This window comes from Daktulosphaira vitifoliae, unplaced genomic scaffold (genome assembly GCF_025091365.1).
Source record: "Daktulosphaira vitifoliae isolate Bord-2020 unplaced genomic scaffold, ASM2509136v1 Scaffold_3, whole genome shotgun sequence".
Lineage (NCBI taxonomy): Eukaryota > Metazoa > Arthropoda > Insecta > Hemiptera > Phylloxeridae > Daktulosphaira > Daktulosphaira vitifoliae.
Window position 1 is genome coordinate 38877594 of NW_026099574.1, and position 21928 is coordinate 38899521.

The 21928-nt window shown below is 27.9% G+C and overlaps 2 protein-coding genes across 2 annotated transcripts in view; both read right to left on the reverse strand.

Annotated features, from left to right (window-relative positions):
- Positions 1 to 2851: 2851 nt before the first annotated feature.
- LOC126901475 (aldehyde dehydrogenase 1A1-like) lies at positions 2852 to 9349 on the reverse strand. Its single transcript, XM_050677936.1, has 11 exons — positions 9209 to 9349; positions 8149 to 8253; positions 6594 to 6861; positions 6141 to 6331; positions 5970 to 6083; positions 5340 to 5442; positions 4776 to 4960; positions 4517 to 4714; positions 4303 to 4460; positions 3088 to 3162; positions 2852 to 3016 (listed from the first exon to the last, which is right to left on the reverse strand). The coding sequence occupies exons 1-11, from the start codon at positions 9242 to 9244 to the stop codon at positions 2953 to 2955; spliced, it is 1497 nt and encodes a 498-aa protein (XP_050533893.1). The 5' UTR covers positions 9245 to 9349; the 3' UTR covers positions 2852 to 2952.
- A 3903-nt stretch (positions 9350 to 13252) lies between these two features.
- LOC126901476 (aldehyde dehydrogenase 1A1-like) overlaps positions 13253 to 21928 on the reverse strand; it is a 15465-nt gene continuing 6789 nt past the window's right edge. The window contains exons 6-11 of the mRNA XM_050677937.1: positions 17903 to 18005; positions 14770 to 14954; positions 14516 to 14680; positions 14302 to 14459; positions 13585 to 13659; positions 13253 to 13515 (exon numbers count right to left, since the gene is read on the reverse strand). Of these exons, the coding sequence (XP_050533894.1) occupies positions 13452 to 13515; positions 13585 to 13659; positions 14302 to 14459; positions 14516 to 14680; positions 14770 to 14954; positions 17903 to 18005 (750 nt within the window). The 3' untranslated portion in view covers positions 13253 to 13451. The remainder of the gene's footprint in view (positions 13516 to 13584; positions 13660 to 14301; positions 14460 to 14515; positions 14681 to 14769; positions 14955 to 17902; positions 18006 to 21928) is intronic.

Below are 21928 nucleotides of genomic sequence, written 5' to 3' on the forward strand. Positions count from 1 at the left end.
AAAAAAAAAAAAAAAAACACATCATAGTAAAACCAATACCTTCTCAGCTTCGCATCGAAGCTAAAAAAAACACATCTTAGTAAAACCAATACCTTCTCATCGAAGCTAAAAAATACAATAACAACCTGAATTCAAGCTACCTCCGGAATCGGAATAGTTAAGCTATAAATTAAAAAACCCAGCACAGTTGGGTCGCGGCACAGTGGGGATGTAACAGAGTTGGGTCAAGTTTAATGATATCTGACTGTAATTAAAATCACTATCATAAAAATCGCTTCGATGCAAATCTGTAGATAGTGTTTAATTTTAAAAAATTGGTGGATTATTCCAAAAGCTACATGATCTCTTATTTCCTTATTTAAATCCTGATTACAAGTTTTATGATTTATAAGTGTAATATATGAATATATAAATATATAAGGGGAAATGGTGTTATTTAAAAAAAAAGTATGTCGAATAAAAGAGGGATATAAATATTTCTCATAAAAAAATTATATTTATCGATACATTTTTCAAAAAGTTATAGAATTATAAAGTTAAAAATATAAAAAAAAAATTTTTTTTATAAACTTTGATGTCTGTTTTCACCGTGAAGACTTAATAAAGTTAAAATTTTTTTATTTTTTTAGGTTGGACTGCTAGTCCTTTAGTCAATCTTAATAATTAGTGTACGAGCTGGCTAGTTTTTGGGCTTAACCGTCCTTCAGTGGGTATAGTAAAAAGGTAGTTGTGCTGATAGCTGACAAGGAGCCACCCTTCAGTCTGTTACTTTTGAGCTAGACTTTGCTGACGGGTCTAAACTCTACCCCTTTAGTAGTCCACTAATTAGAAGGATTGAGACGGATCAGTTTATCCAACGGGAGGACTCGAGAAGAGCTCGAACGACGAACTCGTCGTCAATATAAATATATATAAACATTAATTAATTTGTGTTAAACTTTTGTGTCTACGTTGGGGCACTACCAACGTACGACACACTGTAGGCAAGTAAATGTCAGATTTATAAAAAAATTTACCAAATGATAGAAAGACATTATGCATCTATTAAAAAAATATTATATAGATTTAGTCATTTTTAAAAAAATTATGGCAGTTTAAAGTAAAAATAATTGAAAAATTGTTGAAAATTAGCGATTTTTAAATTTGTAATTTTTTTGGAGATTTTCTCCATTTACGAGGAATGAGGGAAATTTTTTCAATTTTTAAAGAGTAATGTCTTCAACTAAATACGATTTTTGATCTTTTGACGTATCGCTGAAAGAAATCAGTTCGGCGAGAGCTGAGAAAAAGTGGTAACAGGCAAAAAAAAAAAATAAATAAAGAGTAAAAAATAACACATCGTAGTAAAACTAATACTTTCTCAGCTTCAATGCGAAGCTAAAAATGAAGTAGAAAATTATAACATCACAACAAATATGGATTTTACACAAAAATAATATTTTTTGATTTAACTTCGGGGTACTTTTTATACAGTGGTGTAATTAGACTTTCATCTTGGTGTATATACGTAAAAAAAATTTCACTACCCCTCCAAACGAAAAAAATGTAACTTCGCATATATTCTTTTTGTCATAGTGGAATATGACACTAACATAATAATATAATATACACCCATGAGTACGCTAATTTTATATGTAAAAGACAAGTCTTCGAGACAAAATTTTTTTTAAACATATAGTATGTAATACAAGCATTAATTTTACACTTTTTTAAAGATTGCAGTATTTCCGGTAAATGTTTAATCTTTTTCTATTAAGTATTAATAAAAAATAAATACGTATAAAAAATAATTTATTTGATAAATACTAGGTATAAAAATTATTACCAATTTAAATATTTATTATATAATTATATATTAATTATTTTTTAGCTTAGATGTGAAGCTGAGTAGATATTAATTTTACCATAGTGTGTTTATTTATTTGTGTGTCTGTCACTACTTTTTCTCAACTTTCACTTGACCAATATTTTTCAATAATATATCAAAAGATCACAAATAGTATCTACAGTAGAACTCCAATTATCCGAATTAATGGGGACCGGGACCCATTCACTGACTAATCAAAACAAACAATGACAGGTGACTGCAATGCGCCGGAACTGGAGTGGGAACTCTTACCACGTGTTGTGCCTACACTGACGCCGCGGACTTTGGACAAATTTTTTTCTGATTTTTTCTGAAAGTGATTCGGATAATCGGCGATTCGGATGGTCGGAGTTCGGATAATTGGAGTTCTACTGTAGTTGAAAACAAAAATTGAAAAATTTTCCTCGTTCCTCGTAAATGAAGGAAATCTCAAAAAAAAAAATTACGATAAAATCGATAGATTTTGACATTTTTTTAAATTGTTCAATAATAGACCATTTTTAGGTAACTTTCTACGTTCTAAATGAATATAGGTTTAAAATAATTAATAAAATAGAACATTTATCGTAATACAAAGATCACATAAATCTGAATGTTTGATTTTTCTATGTTTATCATGATGATAAATTTGTTTATATTACAATTAATATTTAAGATTTATTGTAAACCATTAGTTTATTGTAAACTAATGGTTTTTTGAAATATCTATTTATTTAAATGACTTTTAATGACTTCATAAATGAATCTGTTATTCATTAAGAATATTTTTGTTTTTATAGTTATTAGTTAACTCAGTTACAGTTTTCAAACTGTATTTTTAAATTATTATACATTTTAGTAAAACTAAATTATTATTTTTATTTAAAAAATTGTTCTAGTTGGCTTTTCTAAAATAAAATAGCTACCTATAATGCGTAGCTTTCTTTAAAAATAGCAACCTATAAAATAGTTACCAATAATATAACACAAAAAAAAATTCTAGGGTATTGAAAAATTACTTTATTTATTTCATATGTTGTATAATTCGAATAATTTTAAACTAAATATCAATAATAAAAATTATTACACATAAATTCCTAAATGATTTATAATTGTTTCTTCATAGTAACAGTTTTTATTTCCAGATGTCCAGTTAAACCATCCTCTCCCCTGGAAAATATAAATATTCATTAGAAAATACTATATCACTTAACATAGTTAAGTATAAAGTGAAAACATACATCTCTCTGCCAAGACCAGATTGTTTAAATCCACCAAATGGGCTCAGTGCATTGAAAACATCGTAGCAGTTAACCCTATTATAGTAAACATTATGAAACCAAATAAATAAATCATCAAAAGTATATATTTTTATGGATATAAGAAGGGAATGGAATAGAATTTAAAAAAAGTGGTTATTTTAAAATCCAAAATCTTTTTAATATTTATAACCCAAATTGAAATAAGTACGGGAACCGAACCAGAACCTTTATAAATTAAATATTTAAACAGTTCGTAGAATGACTTATATTGTACTACCAAATATTTATTATCTTTCCCCATAAAAAAAAATATGTACTTTAATTTTTTTGTTATTTTCATTTGTAGTAACGATCTTCATCTGTTAAGCGCAGGGTGGATTATAAGAGCTAAATTTTATTTTCTTGTCCCCCTAAAAATATATTAAAGTAGTCTTTTAATATTAATACAAATGATTTTTCTAAAATTTTAGAGTAATCAGCCCACCTTCATTTTCATCTTATGAATAAGAACTCGTCACATAAAATCGTTTAGAATATTAGCGCGCTGAGGGAAAAGTACATAAATTATAGATTCCTATAATGTAAATAAAAAATTTTTTATACATGTTTCTCACCAAGATAAAATCTTGAGAATACCTTTTGTCTATAAAAAGATTAATGAATTTAATTAAAACCGAAACCTTTATAATCGAAAATCAAAATTTATATTTAAGTATAAAAGATCCAGAACAAAACAGATGCCTTAAAATAATTCATAATCACACTCGATTCTAAACCTATAAAAAACTATTGTTGATAAGAATAAATTAGTAAACAAATAAAACAGTAGTATAGTGGTATTGTAGCATAGTGTGGACATGACACAGTTGGGACAAGTATAGATATATCTGATAGTGATTAAAATCACTATCATAAGAGACGCTTCGATGCACATCTGTAGTAATGTTTAACTTTTTTAAAAAATGGTGGATTATTTCAAAAGCAAAATAAACTTTTATCTCCTTATTTATATGGTGATTGTAAGTTTTATGATAATACGAGTAAGTGTAATATATGAATAAATATTTTATAAATTTGTGAAACTTTGATAGCCATAATACATTTTTTTTTTATTTATATTAGGTAACATAAGTATCGAAGCTAAAATGTGTGTAGATTATGAATAAATGAAATATAAGTTGTATGAAAATTTACCACACTGATCCTGCATCGACGCTTTCAGAAAACTTTAATGCAATATCAATGTTTTTGGTCAAAATACCAGCTGCTAAACCATATTCAGTATTGTTGGAGCGTTCGATTACCTCATCAATAGTTTTAAATTTCAAGATTTGCTGAACGGGTCCAAATATCTTCACAAAAAGTTACATATATTTTTTTGTAAAAAAAAAAATTGCAAATAATCTACCTCTTCTTTGGCTATTCTCATATCATCAGTAACATTAGAGAATACAGTTGGTCGTACAAAATATCCAACATCTCCAACTTTAGACCCACCCGCTTCCAATTTAGCCCCTTCTTTTTTTCCTGNCGCTTCTAATTTAGCCCCTTCTTTTTTTCCTGACTCGATCATACCTAGAACTTTGTTGTATTGTTCTTCATCCACCTGGTATATTATATTATGAAAAAATGTTATTGTTAAAAAATCACAATATTTAACGTCATACCAAAGGTCCCACTTTAGTTTCACTTTCAAATGGATTACCAACTTTCATTTCTGAAGCTAATTTTGCAGCTTTTTCAACAAATTTTTCGTAAATGCCTTCTTGTACAAAAGTTCTTGTTCCTGCCGAACAGCATTGACCCATATTTGCAAAAACTGCATCACGAGCAATACTAGCTGCTTCGTCAACTAAAGTTTTGAAATGAATAAAAGTATTAAATAAATATTTATTATTCTCGTAATATATTATTTCTAAAACAATGTATTGAAAGTTTTGAACTATTGTTAGAGCTATAATATGCGGAGAATGATAAAAGATATTAAGGTGTATAAAAGAAATTTCCTCAATTTAAAAAATATTTATATATTCATTAATAATTTTTAAATAAAATATATGATTTTTCTAAATTTTGAGATATTTATTTCTAAACTAAGGAGATGACTCTATTACGTTTATAAAATTAATTTTAGCTTCGATGCGAAGCTGAGAAGGTATTAATTTTACCATGATGTGTTTTTTTTTTTTTATGTCTGTTGCCACTTTTTTTAAATAAAAAGACTAACTAACCATCAAAATCATCAAATACTACAAGAGGACTTTTGCCTCCCGACTCTAAAGTAACATGTTTCATGTTGGACTTTGCGGCTTCCTGCATTATTATTTTACCTACCTAAAAGAAAAATTCTGATCAGAATATGAAAAAGATTTAATAGCGTTAATTAATTACTTATTTTCTTAACAAATGTAATTTATTTAATATTAAAGAAATTGAATGATTTAACTAGAGTAACCCAGTACTTAAATATAGGTTTGTACTGCCTAGAAAAAATGATATCCGGCCACAATTTTATTAATAGTTTAGGAGAGAATTTTAAAACTTTGAAAATATAAAAATATTATAGAATAAATATTATGTATCTAATAAAAATGATTTTCATTATAAAAATGTAGTAATAAATATTGTTTATTTTATCAACTACTATAATAGTATTCGCAGTGGGATTTTTAAGGGTCTCTTCGTTTACTAATATTTATTATTCATTATGTTTATATAAAATTAATAGTAATGGAATATTTTATTTTAATACATATTGAAGTCTTTATTTTAAATAAGTTGTAGTATAATAGTAAATAAACTAAAATTAATCAAATAGAAAAAATATATATACTAATGCTAAGTATATTAAATTTATTTACCTCCGTAGAACCAGTAAATGTCACTTTATTAATATCCGGATGACTAGCTATAGCTGCACCAGCTGTTGGTCCATATCCCGGAACGACATTAATAACACCATTAGGAAATCCTGCCTAAAATAAGTAATGTTTCAATTGTCATCAAAACTATATCTGATTAAGAATAATTACTTCTTTTGTAAGTGATGCTATGTATAATGCCGTCAAAGGAGTTTGTTCCGCTGGCTTAAGTATCATTGTACATCCAGTGGCAAGAGCTGGTCCCCATTTCCAAGCGATTGTTAAAATGGGATAATTCCAAGGAATGATTTGACCAACTACACCAACTGGTTGTAGCTTAGTGTATGAAAAGTATGGGCCATCTATTAAAAAATGGGTCCAATTTTAGTATACGGAATAATATTGTAAGGTTAACTATTTCTTATCAAAGGATGCAAATAAGTTCAAAAATTTTTTTTATATATTGATGTGTTGATTTTAGTACACTCTCTCGAGCAGTACTTCACAGTATTTGAAAAGATTGAAAATTATTATATTTTTCAATTATATACAATTTTTGTATTATGAATGCTTAGTGGTTAAACCCAACAGTTATTTGAGTAATATACTATTTTAAATACTTACTCGTCGGTATTGTTTTGCCGTGAATTTTATCAGCAAATCCAGCATAATATTTTAATGTGGATATTGATGCATCAATATCTATAAGAGAGTCTTCATATAGTTTTCCGTTATTCAAAGACTCCAAATTGGCCAAAGCAATTTTGTGCTCGTTTATCAAATCAGCTAATTTTAATATTAACTGACCTCTAGAAGTTGCACCCATTGTACGCCATTTGGATCCAATTTTAAATGCAGCTTTGGCTGCCTTAACAGCAAGATCAATATCAGCCTAATAATATTAATTAAATACTTACTGGTTGTAATTATACAGACAAAACTCATAATGAAAATTTTGATTACACGTCACCAGAATGTAAGTTTCGTGTTTTAATTTTGTTACTTTTTGTAACATTACATATTCAGATAACATTTTTTTTTTTATGTTATAAAAAAACAAAAAAACTGTTCGGAAAATAATTTGTTGTTAATTATGAATTAAAGGTTTTACATGGAATTTTCATCAGATTCAAAAATACACTTTTATTATTTAATTCTACGTGCTAATATCAAACCAGCAATTAGATTTTTTCTCTCGCCACTAATTTTTGATATTTGATGTTACTAATTAGTTAAAAAATATAGGAAATAACTATAAGGAATATAGTTCTGAATATTTTAATTGTATCATTTATTTAAATTCTAAAGATTACATAGAAATTATTTTTTACGATATAAATACAGAAAATATAAAAAGTGATTTTAATGAAATTTTCGGCTTTTTTCATAAATTTACTTTTCTATTATTTAAGTTCCTGACCAAAGTTAATCTAAACAAAACCATTTTTGAAATCTTTATAAAATCTAGTATTTAATGATATCAATTTTATACTTGCCAGTTAAACTAGAAAAAAGGTTAAAAGTTCAACATTTTTAAATTATAAAATTTAAAAAAATCAACTTTATAGAACCAAAAATATAGGTTAAACATAACAATTTGAATTGATATTTTGTTCGAATTATATTTAATATATAAAAATAAAAATCAATTTTTACACGTAAATACTCGTTTTTAAAAATTAGTAATAATGTCAAAAAAAGAGGTGATGAAAAAAATCTAAATGCAGTTCTCCAGTCTAAATGAGATAAAAATCAAAGAAATTTTTAATTTTTTCATTTATTCAACCCTAGTATAAAGTTGATATATTAGTGTTAAGTTTTTCATACAAGAAAATTAAATTTGGTTTGAAAATAAGATTAAAGAACTTTACTTAGACATATCAAAAGAATAGAGGCGTGAATTAAAAAAACACAAAAAGTTAAGAAAATTTCGACACATCCAGTAGGTAAGGAATTGTAAAATTCCCCTTTAATTTAAATTTCTTTTTGATAAGCAAAAAAAAATTTTTATAAAATAATAATCCCTTCTGAAAAAAATTCTGGTTGCGTGTCTGGAATAAGTTTTACTTTCAATGCATTCCTCTCATTCGATCACTATTAAAAACTTATTTGTATGTAAAATTAAAATGTCTAACCACTAAATTTTAAAATACTAATGTTACTGATTAATTAAAATTACCTTGTCTCCTTCGGCAACGTCGACAATTTTTTGTTTATTTGTCGGATTTATCGTTATAAATGTTTTTCCACTGATAGAATCGATGAACTTATTGTCAATAAATATCTGTAATAACATATCAACCATATTTTAGTGATAACCTTACTTGTTCATAATAAATAAATTTAATATAAATTAATTTACTTATTACAATTATAATTAATTTAGGTACTAATCTAATTGGATTAGTTTTTTTATTTACTATATATTATAGCCACGAGATATCAATATTTTTAACTATATACAGAGTTATTCACTTATTATGAACCACTTAATTAATTGAAAAATAAAAATAATATTAATAATTTTTTATTGGTTTCATTTAATACAATGTTTTTTTCAATTTATCAATCATAAATCATTTTGTTCATTCTTTTATATCTTAGAAGGGTGTTAAAATTAATATTTCAAATAGCAATACATATAATTAACTAGCTTATTTATTAGATAATGATTTAATTAAGAAAATGACTGGTCGAAACAATTTTTGGACCAGTATTTCGGAAGTTATTAACAATTTAGAGTTAAGACTGTAGATGAAAAGCGGATGTTGCTATTTTTGTAAAAATTTTTTGCGATTGGAAAGAAAGAGTATGACTGAAGCCACAATCTTACTTCTGTGTAGGTTATATTTACCTATTTGACAAATTAAAGTTAATACCCTACCAAGCTATAAGAAATGAACGAAAAAAGAAATTCATAATTCATAAATTAAGAAAGACACTGAACTAAAAAAAAATAATAAAAAAATTATTAATATTATTTCTATTTTTCAATTAATTAAGTGAATAACTGTGTACTTATAAATATTCAGTTTATTTAAATAAAATAAACATTTTCAAAGGCAATATTTCTTTTCATTTTTAATTAAATATTTACAAAGGTATATATTTTTATAATTAAATCATTTTCTACTTCTTAAGTTTTTAATATTAATATTTTTTTAATAATTTTTTTGTACTTAAATAATTATTATTATTTCCATTAATATGGAACATTTATAAATTAATTAAACAAATACCTTATTATATTTCACTTTTACATTTGAATTCGCCATGTTTAACGATAAAATATTGACACTGAATTTAAAATAAACTAAATACCACGCTGCACTAGAAAAGTATTACTAGAACACAACTCAACTAACTAAATGAATAATTTACAATGGCGTAGGTAGATATATACTATCATAATTTTAAAAGTGATATGCAACGCATGTTTCAATTATTTTATTAATCTAGATGTACAGTATAGAGAATAAAAGAATTCATACAGAGTGATAATTTCTTTCGATAAACAAAGTTTTTTTTTGATAGCTTTTATTATGTAAATATTATAACACGACAATTACATAGGAATTAAATGATATAGTATTAATTAGCGTTATAAATTACAAAAATAATTGGTGTTAAATATAATAACATGAGTAAAGTATGTACAGTAAATTATAATAAGGTAGTTAAATAATGCAACCAGCGCTCAATATAAAATGAATAATGGCAGTAATCACAATAATAAACCGAGAGTTTAATATAATAGAGGGAACAAATTTTGAAATTTCATTGGATTCTAAAAGTTTTATAAGCAGGATCCTATTAGACGCCAGGGAGGAGTAACTCAATAAATAATGAGGGAAGTCTCCAATGACTTGTTCCTCTTATAAATGGCAAAAGGGAACAGAGTTAAGGTATAATTTGTAAGGGAATGCTGGTAAAAGGTTATGATTTAGTCTGAATCGTACAAAGCTAGAAATGATATTGCGAGCGAGATCTAGTTGTTAGAACTACGGGACTTTGGAAGGACTAGGTACGTTGGACCGATGCCATTGGGCAAAGCTGTTAGGGAGGAAAAAACACTTAATGAGCCATGCTTCCGTCAGGTTAGATTTAAAGTAATGCAAAGCATCAGAATAAGGGGGAAGAAAGGAAGGATAACTTAGAAATGATATGTATTTAGCCTAAGAATTTTCGAACTCATTACCGAGGTCCCGACATGGCTAGGGAACCAATTTAATTGAACTTCATTACTAGACAATAAAATTTTGAGGAAGAGTGCTCTAATTGAAAGGATTATAGAGAAAGTTTGGGAATCCAAATGGTTAGTATTAATAGCTAAAAGACATACCTGCAAATCTGAGCAGATGAGAAAAGAGGTATCCTGAGAAACAAAAATGTAGTGCATTAACAATAGCAATGCATTCAGTGGTAAAGGAGGAAGAAAATGGATGCAGGTTGGTGAAAAAGAAGATATTAAGATTTGGTATATAATAAGTATAACCTGTTTTGGATAATCAGGTAGACTCCTCAGTAAAAATTAAACGAAAGTTGAGAAAGTTTATAGAAGTGTAGCGAGAGAATAAATTATTAATAATTATTAAAGAAAAGAATTCAAGGTTAGAAAGGTGAGGAGCCTAGGAAATTAGTTAGAATATGAAGAGTAGGGGTGATGTTTTGGGCCTCCTAAGGCTACTCATAAATGGGAAGACGATTATAGGACTTCTGGAATATAACGTACAAAATTATACCAGCTAGATGTATAGAAAAAAAGGAACTGGAAATGAGAAACTCATCTTAACTTAGGATCTAAGTTAAGTCTAACAAGTAAGTAACAGTATTGGAGGATGTATTAAATGACCGTCTAGATTGACAATGGGTATAGAGAGAGGTATATATTTTCTTGTAGAAATGATTATACGACTCTTTTTCAGGAGCTGTAATTAAATAACAAGAGAGGAGGTTTTTGTAAAGGATAGAAAAGAAGTAGTTGAGAATAGCCACAGCGTGATCAAGTGATTAATCAGAAGAGAGAGGAGAGGTCATTACTGATAATGCTTATATATTTATATATATATTAAAAAAAAGAGAGCTAAGACACCTTCCTTGTAGAAATCTACGAAAGAAGAACGAGATATAATATAAACTTCATTGGGAAAGAGACTTATTACTTTTTTTACATTTTTTTTATGTCCTTTTGATTGGTGTATACAGCGCAGTGGCGATCGGTGAAGGGATAGTTCAATTGACAGAAGATACATGAGAGTGGGTAGGTTGATTTGCCCAGCAAGTAGAAGCATTATGGTCTGTCAAATCACAGTGGCCACAGCGTTCTTTACTACAGCAGAACTTTTGTGTGTATCCAAACCGAAAACATTTGGCGCATTGGACGGGACTGCGTATGTTAGAAGAAATGTTGAAAATGATTTCGTAAATCGGTACATATTTGGGTAAGGACGGATCTAGAAATTTCAATTCAATAAATGGAGGGGGAAAAGTTGATTGTCTCGCTTAGACTTTATTCTTTTGAAAGAAATAACTTCGATAAAAGACTCAAGACTATCCCAAAAATCAATTTCCAAAACATTTATGTCTAGGTTTATACTACCTAAACTATATAAAATTGGATTTGAAGTGTAATCCATTTTCAGACTGGTAAGGCGAGATTAAAAAAGTATTGACATTGGAGACTGTATCGAAAGTAATTTTAACATGTTTAGAACTAATTGGTTTGGTGTTAAGAATACCTTTAAATAATTTTGTGGTAACTTTACCAAGTTTCACTAGATTTAAATCACCTTTATTGTTATTGTTGGACGAAAAAGCTAGCCCATAAAAAGGTCTGGAATAGTTATCAAGAAAGTATATAATACCGTCATTATGAGTTGAGGTCATTAGCTTATCGGAGACAACAATAGCCGAGTCGATCATCATACAGTCATTCAGTAGAAAGAGCGGTGAGGTGGTGAATGCGGTTTTGAATTTTTATGTTAGAGGGCCACATGGAGACTTCGAATCAGAATTTCTTACCAGAATCTTAAAAATTTCCATCCGAAGATGTAACGCGAGCGATTGATGCCAATTTAGAGAGGTAGAACAACCTCCACCGAAGCCTGATTAGACATAACTACAGTAAAACATATAGTCAAACTATAGTGTTTATAGGATAAATTGCCAATTACGAAAACAACTGAGCAACGGTGTAGATAAACGTTCTATATGCAATAAAACGTCCATACTTGTCGGTGGGTAGAAAGCAACCGGATAAATGAAGTTATTCATTAAATAAGTAGTTAAAATACATTTATATTTTACAAAATTAAAACACTAATAATAGTTTTAAATTTGGAAAACTTAATTCTTTTCCTAATTACGACTTTAATTTGATATTTTTGGCGAAAATTGTAGCACTTTTTTATAAGTATAAGTATTTTATTTAACTTAATTCAAGTATTTATAACCGGAAATATTTTTAAATGTTAGCACCAAACAAAATTGTATTAATATATTCTATATAATTTTCTAATTGAAAAAAATAACATATATATTTTAATGTAACACGTAAGATATAAATGCACTATTAAGAATTTTTCAAGGCTCCATTTAAAAATATTTGTAAATACATAAACAATAAACATCGTCGTGTGAGTCAATGTAAATTCTAAATTTAAAATACTATAAATAGTTTATTTTCAAAATTTAATAATTGAAGTATACGGAACAGTGGCGTTCCCAGGAATTTTAAATGGAAAGGAGTGTCATAACTATTAGGTATTAATACAACTATATACATCTAATGGGGGTGAAAGAATTAGAAAAAAATTAATAAGGGGGCTTTAGAGGTCAAGCCTCATTAAAATATTTATTAATATTTTGTGTTTTGTATGATATGATGTAATGTTGTTATACAAATATAATTACAACTTTATTCAATTATTGCTGTTAGGTACTCGATGTTAGAAAAAAAAAAGCAATGGAGAGGGATATGACCCCTGACCTCCCCCCTGGGCATGCCACTGACATAGAAACATTCAGTTACTTAAATTTATTCCATATCTTGACTCATGTAAGCTAAAACTGTCAATACATTTTCTGTATGCTAGACCATTGATTTATTATGGTTAAATAAAATATTATTAAAATAATCCCTCCAATGTATTAATCTGTAGAATAAAACAATGTCATATACATACAAATATTTTTGTAAACATTTTCCTAAAAGCCATTTCCAAGTTCTATGTATAACAATTTCCTAGGTTTTACCCGTCAAGTATCAATAAATACCAGTAAAGTAATCTATTTTCCTCTTTAATATTATAACACAAATAGAAATAAAGCTTACATAATATTATTTTCAATAATATTCATTAAAAAAAAAAAAAAAAAATGCTAACAATATTTTAAATAATAAATTTTGAAACATAATAACTCAAAACTTTGTAAATGTAATTAATTTAGTATCATAGATTATAAATTATTTCATAAAAAGGATTATAAATGTTTTTTAATAGAAACAGTTTTTATTTCTAGATATCCACTCAATCCATCTTCTCCCCTGTAAACAGATATAAATCATATTAACACATTATTACATTTAATTTTATGTTTATAATATGAAACATACATTTCTCTGCCTTGTCCCGATTGTTTAAAACCACCAAATGGGCATAGTGGATTCACAGCTAGATAGCAGTTAACCCTATAAATTTATCATAAAGAATATATATCAGATAACATGACAATACTAAAATATCAAGAAAGGAATTCTAGGTCTTTATGATTTAATAAAAGGAAATTTTTATAAAAGAAAAATTAATGAAATATCTTGATGATGCACGGGAAGTAAACATTTTTTAATGATCATCAATGATAAAACGACTATAATATAATTAGACATATAGTTTCATGAGTACCATTATTTTACTAATACAATTATATAATTATTTTTATAAATAATTGACTTATACAGTTTTCCAGAACACCACTAATTTATAAGAAAATACTATGAAAATAGTTAAAAAATCAAATGTTTGACTACTTAAGAATAAATTTAAAATATTATTAAAATAAAATAAAAATTAGTATAATAATAAAATCATGGACCATTATAGTTCAGAAATAAGGTAAAGTGAGGTAATTGTAAATTAATTTTTTTGGATAAATACACGAGATTTTTATCTCAAACTTACATTTAAAATGACAGTAAACATATAAGGACCAAAACTTTTCAATTTAAAATAAAATATACTAAATATTTTAAGAAAAAAATTAATGTACTACCTCATTTGTTTATATTTTTCTCACTTCAGCCTATACAAAGTTTATTGTGAAAAATTATTACCATACTGATCCTGCATCGACGCTTTCAGAAAACTTTAATGCAATATCAATGTTTTTGGTCAAAATACCAGCTGCTAAACCATATTCAGTATTGTTGGAGCGTTCGATTACCTCATCAATAGTTTTAAATTTCAAGATTTGCTGAACGGGTCCAAATATCTTCACAAAAAGTTACATATATTTTTTTGTAAAAAAAAAAATTGCAAATAATCTACCTCTTCTTTGGCTATTCTCATATCATCAGTAACATTAGAGAATACAGTTGGTCGTACAAAATATCCAACATCTCCAACTTTAGACCCACCTGCTTCCAATTTGGCTCCTTGTAGCTTTCCAGACTCGATTAAATTAAGAACTTTGCTGTATTGTGTTTCATCAATCTAATATTTTTAATGGTATTAGCAGACGTTTTTCATTAAGAAAATTTAAATTAATTTAAAATATTTTTTAATTTATAATTTTATTTTACCAAAGGTCCAACTTTAGTGTCACTTTCAAATGGATTACCAACTTTCATTTCTGAGGCTAATTTCGCAGCTTTTTCTACAAATTCATCGTAAATGCCTTCTTGTACAAATGTTCTTGTTCCCGCACAACAGCATTGTCCCATATTAGAAAATACAGCATCATGAGCAATTTTGACTGCTTCATCAACTGAATTTAAAAAGTAAATTATAATTTGTTATTAAAAGTATATATGAATAAAGATTTATTTTCCCTGTGGATAGGGAATAAGAATACTTCTAAGGCCCCTCTGCCAGTCGTAAGAGGCGACTAATAAGGTTGCGTCAGGTCGACAGATGGAGAAAAAGATAGATATAAAGTAAGAGTACATACTTGGAATGTTGGAACATTAACTGGTAGAAAAAGAGAATTAGTAGAAGTATTGAAAAGGAGAAAAGTTAACATTTATTGTGTGCAAGAAACTAAGTGGAAAGGAGAGAAATCGAGGGAAATAGGTGAGGGTTATAAAATAATATACTCAGGTAAGTCTAGTACAAAGAATGGTGTAGGGATAATACTGGATGAGGATATGAAAAGTAGAATAGTAGAAGTAGCTAGGAAAAGTGACAGAACTGTAGTCGTAATATTTATATTCGAGGTAAAAGTGCTGAATGTAATAAGTGCCTATGCACCACAAGTAGGATGTGATGAAATAGACAAGGTTTTGGTGAGAGATGAATGAGGTGATGCAAGGGGAACCTGGCAATGAGGATGCGTTGATAGGTGGAGATATGAATGGACGTGTTGCTAATGAGAGGAGAGGATATGATGGGAAGAATAAGACTGAAGAATCCTGGTTTTCGCAGTATTGTATGATCTTGATGTGGTTAATACTTATTTTATAAAGATGAAGAACATAATATAACCTGTAAGAGTGGGAGAAATAGATCACAGATTGATTATTTTATGTGGAAGAGGAGAACGTAAAGCGAGTAAAAGATTGTAAAGTTATACCAAGCGAGAATGTAACAACACAAAATAGCCTGATGGTATTGGAGTTGTGGTGTACCGGGAAGAGAATATACAAAAACAGATGGAACATGGGAGAAAAATTGAAGATCCGGTGGTGGAAATTGAAAGGGGTAAAAAAATCTATAGACTTGCAAAAAAAAAGAGAGAAAAGGTCTAAAGATTATCATTATATAAGGTGTATATTATATATTGAAAATAGAGTAATCTCGAGTGATGATGATGTGAAAAAAGGTGGAAAGAATATTTTGAAAAATTACTAAATGAGGAGTATCCAAAAGAGACATTAGAGGATATCTCGTAGATTTAGTGACTGGTAGATTTAATTTGTGAGAAAGAGGTATGGGAAGCTGTGAAAAAAGAAAAAGAAAAAGCTGTAGGACCAGATGAAGTACCAGTAAAAATATGGAAAACATTAGGCGGTGATGGCATAAGGTGGTTGAAGGAACTTTTAAATAAAATCTCATTAGAAAGGAAAATTCCAAATGAATGGAGGAATAGTATTGTGGTGCCGATATTTAAAGGTAAAGGTAACATACAGGAGTGTAGAAATTACAGAGGCATAAAGCTTATGAGTCATTGTATGAAAATTTGGGAAAAGGTAATAGATAAGAGAATAAGAAATGAGACATGGTATCCAAAAACCAGTTTGAATTTATGCCTGATAAGTAAACAATAAAGCCAGTATTTTGTGTATGGTATTTATAGATTTTGAGAAAGTGTATGATAGAGTACCGAGAAGTTTTAAAGGGGCCTTAAGGGGAAAGGAGTCCCGAAAAGGTACATTAATATAATAGAAGATATATATGATGGCACTTAAAAGCTTGGGAAGGTAACAAAAAGTATTCGGGTAAGAGTAGGAGTGCACCAAGGTTCTGTTTTAAGTCCTTACTTATTCTCTATAGTGATGGATGAAATTATTAGAGAAATACAAGGAGAGGTGCCGTGGTGCATGTTGTTTACTGACGATATAGTGTTAATAGGAAAAAATAGGGAGGAAATTAATCAAAGGCTAGAGGTGTGGAGATTAGCTCTTGAAAAAAGGGTTTAAGAATAATTAGAAGTAAGACAAAGTATATAGAGTACGAGTTTGACAAAGGAGAACACGAGGTAGGTGAAATGAGGAGGCCAGTGAAAACAGACGAGAACATGATTAGAGAGGTGGAAAGTTTTAAGTATTTAGGGTCAGTTATGCAAAAGAGCGGTAGTATTGACGAGAATGTAAAACAAACAATTAAGTGGGGGTGGTTGAAGTGGAGAGAAACGTCTGGCGTCTTATACGATAAAAGAATTCCAATGAGGCTGAAAGGTAAATTCTATAAGACTGTAGTGAGTCCAGCTATGATGTATGGTTCAGAGTGTTCGGCGGTTAATAAGAAAGTAGAGCAGAGAATAAGTGTAATAGAGTGAAACTAAGTGAATGCTTAGATGGATGAGTGGAGTGATTAGAGAAGATAGGATAGGGATAAGGAACAAGCATATAAGAGAAAGTATAGGTGTAGCATCAATCGTAGATGAGATGAGAGAAATTAGATTTAGATGGTTTGGTCATATTATGAGGAGAGAAGAATCGGAAGCTGTAAGAACAGTTATAGAAATGAATGTTGAAGGAATAAGAGGTAGAGGAAGACCAAAAAAGAGATGGAGGGATGCTATTGAATGCAAAATGAGGACAGCTGATGTGAACGTAAATGATGTGGGAGATCATATCAAGTGTAAGTTTAGGATATGGGTGGCCGACCCCAAGGAGTTGGGATTAAGGCGAGGAAGAAGATATGAATAAAGTTTTATAGTATAACTAGAAGAACACCGAAAACATTTTTGTCATACTAAAAATATTTGTATTATATACATATAAGAAGGAATTGAAAACAATATATGAAGATATTGAACTTAGAAAAATAATATGAAATTTCTTTTAAACAAACAGAATATTGTGTAGAAGCACCAAAAAAAATGTCATATTTCACAAATTATACAAACTATAAATTAGATGATGACGTAAGTTAGAGGAGTGTAAAATTCCAGAATAATTATGTCTATTGTTATCGTATAAAAATTTCTTTTATACAGGGAAAAGATACTGTGTCGATTCTAATAACCTATGCTATTTAAATAAGTAAACTAACCGTTAAAATCATCAAATACTACAAGAGGACTTTTGCCTCCTAATTCCAAAGTGACTCGTTTCATGTTAGACTTTGCAGCTTGTTCCATAATTATTTTACCTACCTATAAAACATATTAGAATGTTAATATTTTACAATATTTTTGTTTCTTACAACATTGATTTATTTAAATGTTTGTTTTACAAGTTGATTAGTTATCCTGAGACAGAGGCAGCCACGCCGCCCGGCACAGGAGGACCTGAGGCGCTGGTTTAGGCCGGCGCCTTAGGTATTCGTGTTTATATGTTTTATGTTTTTGTGAGTTATTTTTGCCCCCTTCGCAAAGTCCTGCCCCCACTTCCACGTGGTGTAACCCGGGCAACGGATCCCACTCTGGGATCCGGCTAACGGGGGAGGCCACACCACGTTGTGAATTAGCTCTTGATTAATTTCGGGCTGATCCACAACGTGGTGGTATGAGTTTTAGAGACGGCGTGGGCCGCCCTGAAGTAATACCTAACGGTAGTTCCAGGGCGGCCTACAACTAAGCCGGTTGTGAAAAAAAAAAAAAAGTTGATTAGTTATAGAAAAAACTTTTCGTAATTTTTGCAAGTTTTTTTTATTTATAACGTTTTTAAGTTATTTTAACATTTTTTAGAGCATAATTTTGCAAAAATTTACTTTTTTTTTATTAAAATTAAGTAAAATTTACTTGTAAATTTTATTTGTATATATATATAAGTAAATTTTATTTATATATATATATATAAGTAAATTTTATTTGTATATATATATATATATATTTATTTATTTATTTTTCTCATCAGTATTCAAATTATGATTCGTTGAAAAAATGTTTGGTCATAAATTAGCTCAAAGGAAGTATTTTTTTTAAATAGAGGAAGTTCATAAAAATATCCCAATGAAAACAAAATGTAACTATCTTTAAATATTTATAAATCAACACTGTCTACTGCGGACTATGAGAGAATACAATTAAGTGATTATTAGATAAGATAAGCATCTTTTCATTTAATTTAACACTCACAACAGCAAATTTTTATATTTTAATGTACAATTATTGAATATCACGAGAAAAAAATTAACTTATATTTATTTGTTAAAATTAATTCATAGGAATTTAAAAATGATATTATATTAATAAGATGACTAATAAAAATTCATCGAGGATTCGCATTCAGTTTGGTATAAGTACAATAATAAAATTTGATTACTTGTGTATATATTACTAAAAATTAAAACTATATTAAAAATATTTACTCAAAAAGCCACAAAAAAATTACTAAAAAGTACGTATTTCAGGAATAATGTGACCATTATCAACGCTAAACACATACCTAATTAATCAAATTGAAATAACCCTGCACAGTGGTGACGTGGCATAATTGGATCAAGTATAATGATATCTGATAGTGATTAAAATCACTATAAAAAAAAACGCTTTGATGCAAATCTTTAGATAGTTTATTTTTAAAAAATTGGTGGATTATTCCAAAAGCTTCATGATCTGCTATTTCCTTATTAATATCCTGATTAAGATAAAGTATGTCAAATGAAAAAGGGATTATTAAAAAATACTATTTCTCATAAAAAAATTGTGTTGATCCATACACTTTTCAATAAGTTATAGCATTATAAAGTTAAAAATGTAAAAAATAAAATCGAGAATTTTCACACAAAAATAGTATTCGGTAGCCATTTTTACCGTGAAGACAAAATAAAGTTCAACATTTTTTTTTTCATAATAAAGTACATTACATTAGCTTTAATTTAATATATATATAAAAGTGTCGGACTTTCCGGAACACTTTCAAAAGTTAAGTTGAAAAAGTTCTACTTTCTATATGCATTTTTATGTTTTGAATCCCCCCTGTATTAAGGGAAATGGTCCGAATTAAAAAAAAAGTATGTCGAATGAAAGATCTATATAAATACTACTTCTCATAAAAAAATTGTGATGATCCATACATTTTTCAAAAAGTTATAGCATAATAAACTTAAAAATGTAAAATACAAAATTGAGAATTTTCACACAAAAATAGCATTCGGTAGCTATTTTCACCCTGAAGATAAAATGAAGTCCGAAATTTTTTTTTACCATTATAAAGTATATTACATTAGCTTTAATTATGGATATATATAAAGGTGTCAGACTTTCCGGAACACTTTCAAAAGTTAAGTTGAAAAAATTAATTTTTTGTAAAAAAGTTGTCATTTTAAATCCCCCCCTGTGGGCAAGTAAAGGGTTAAATTTATAAAAAAAAATATACCAAATGAAAGGTAAAGATATCAAGCATCTATAAAAAAAAAAAAACGGAAGCACAGTGGGGTCGAGGCACAGTGTAGACAAGGCATAGATGGGACAAGTATAGATGATATTTGACAGTGATTAAAATCACTATCATAAGAAACGTTTCGATGCAAATCTGTAGATAGTATTTCATTTAGAGAAATTGGTGGATTATTCCAAAAGCAACATCAACTCTTATTTCTTTGATTATATCCTAATTAGTAGTTCTTTGATTTTAAAATATAATATATGAATAAATACTAATTATAATTATTAAATTTAGTATGAAAATAAAGAAGTAAAAAAAATTTAATAAGTTTAATTTCTTATGTCTTATGAACTTTATTCTATATCAATTAATTTATATAATATTCATGAAAGTCAATATATTCTCCTAATAAGATATTTTAAAATAAAATAAAATACAAAACCTAGAATTTTAATAGAAAAATAGCATATTTTTGAATACGGTAGCCATTTGCGCATAGAAGATAGGTCGTCGGGACAAATTTTTTTTTTTCATTTTATAGTACATAAAATAAGCTTTAATTTGATATATGTTTAAAGGACGCAGTATTTCCGGAACATTTTCAAAAGTTCAGTTGAAAAAGTTCTATTTTTTATACAATGTTTCAAAGTTTGAACCCCCCCTATATAAGGGGAAATTGTCTAATTTTAATAAAAAGTATGTCAAATGGAAGATGTACTTATAATGTATTTAAAAAAAAAAAAATTGTGCTGATACATGCATTTTTCGAAAAGTTATAGCATTTTTAAGTTGAAAATTAAAAATCGAAAATCGAAAATTTTAACACAAAAATAGTGTTTTTTTAACTACGGCAACCGTTTACATGCAGAAGATAAAGTGTCGGGACAAATTTTTTTTTTTCATTTTGTAGTACATAAAATAAGCTTTAATTTGATATATGTTTAAAGGACGCAGTATTTCCGGAACATTTTCAAAAATTAAATTGAAAAAGTTAGTTTTTGTAAAAAAGTTGCTATTTTAAATCCCCTTTGTGAGCAGAATAAGTGTTAGATTTTCAAAAAAAAAATGATATCATATGAAAGGAAATTACCTAAGGTTTCAATATAAAAATATATTATTTTGATTTGTTAATATTTGAAAAAGTTATGGCAGTTTTAAGTACAAAAAACATCCTTATAGAAGGTGATTTTTATCGCAAATATTACATTTTTTTTTAAATTTTGACAGCAATTTGCACATAGTAGATAGGTCGTCGGGAAAAATTTTTTTTTTCATTTTGTAGTACATAAAATAAGCTTTAATTTGATATATGTTTAAAGGACGCAGTATTTCCGGAACATTTTCAAAAATTAAGTTGAAAAAGTTAGTTTTTGTAAAAAAGTTGCTATTTTAAATCTCCCCCAATGAGCAGGTTAAGTGTTAGATTTTCAAAAAAATGATATCAAATAAAAGGGAAATATCTAAGGTTTTAGTATAAAAAAAAATTATGTTGATTTGTTGATTTTTCANTTAAAAAAAAATTATGTTTATTTGTTTATTTTTGAAAAAGTTATGGAAGTATTAAGAAAAAAAAGTGAAAAAAATGATAAAATTTACCGATTTTTAAATTTGTAATTTTTTTGGATATTTCCCCCATTTGCGGGGAACGAGGGAAAATTTTTAAATTTTTAAGGGTAATGTCTTCAACTAGATACAATTTGTGATCTTTTGACGTATTGTTAAAAGAAATCGGTCCAGTGAGAGCTGA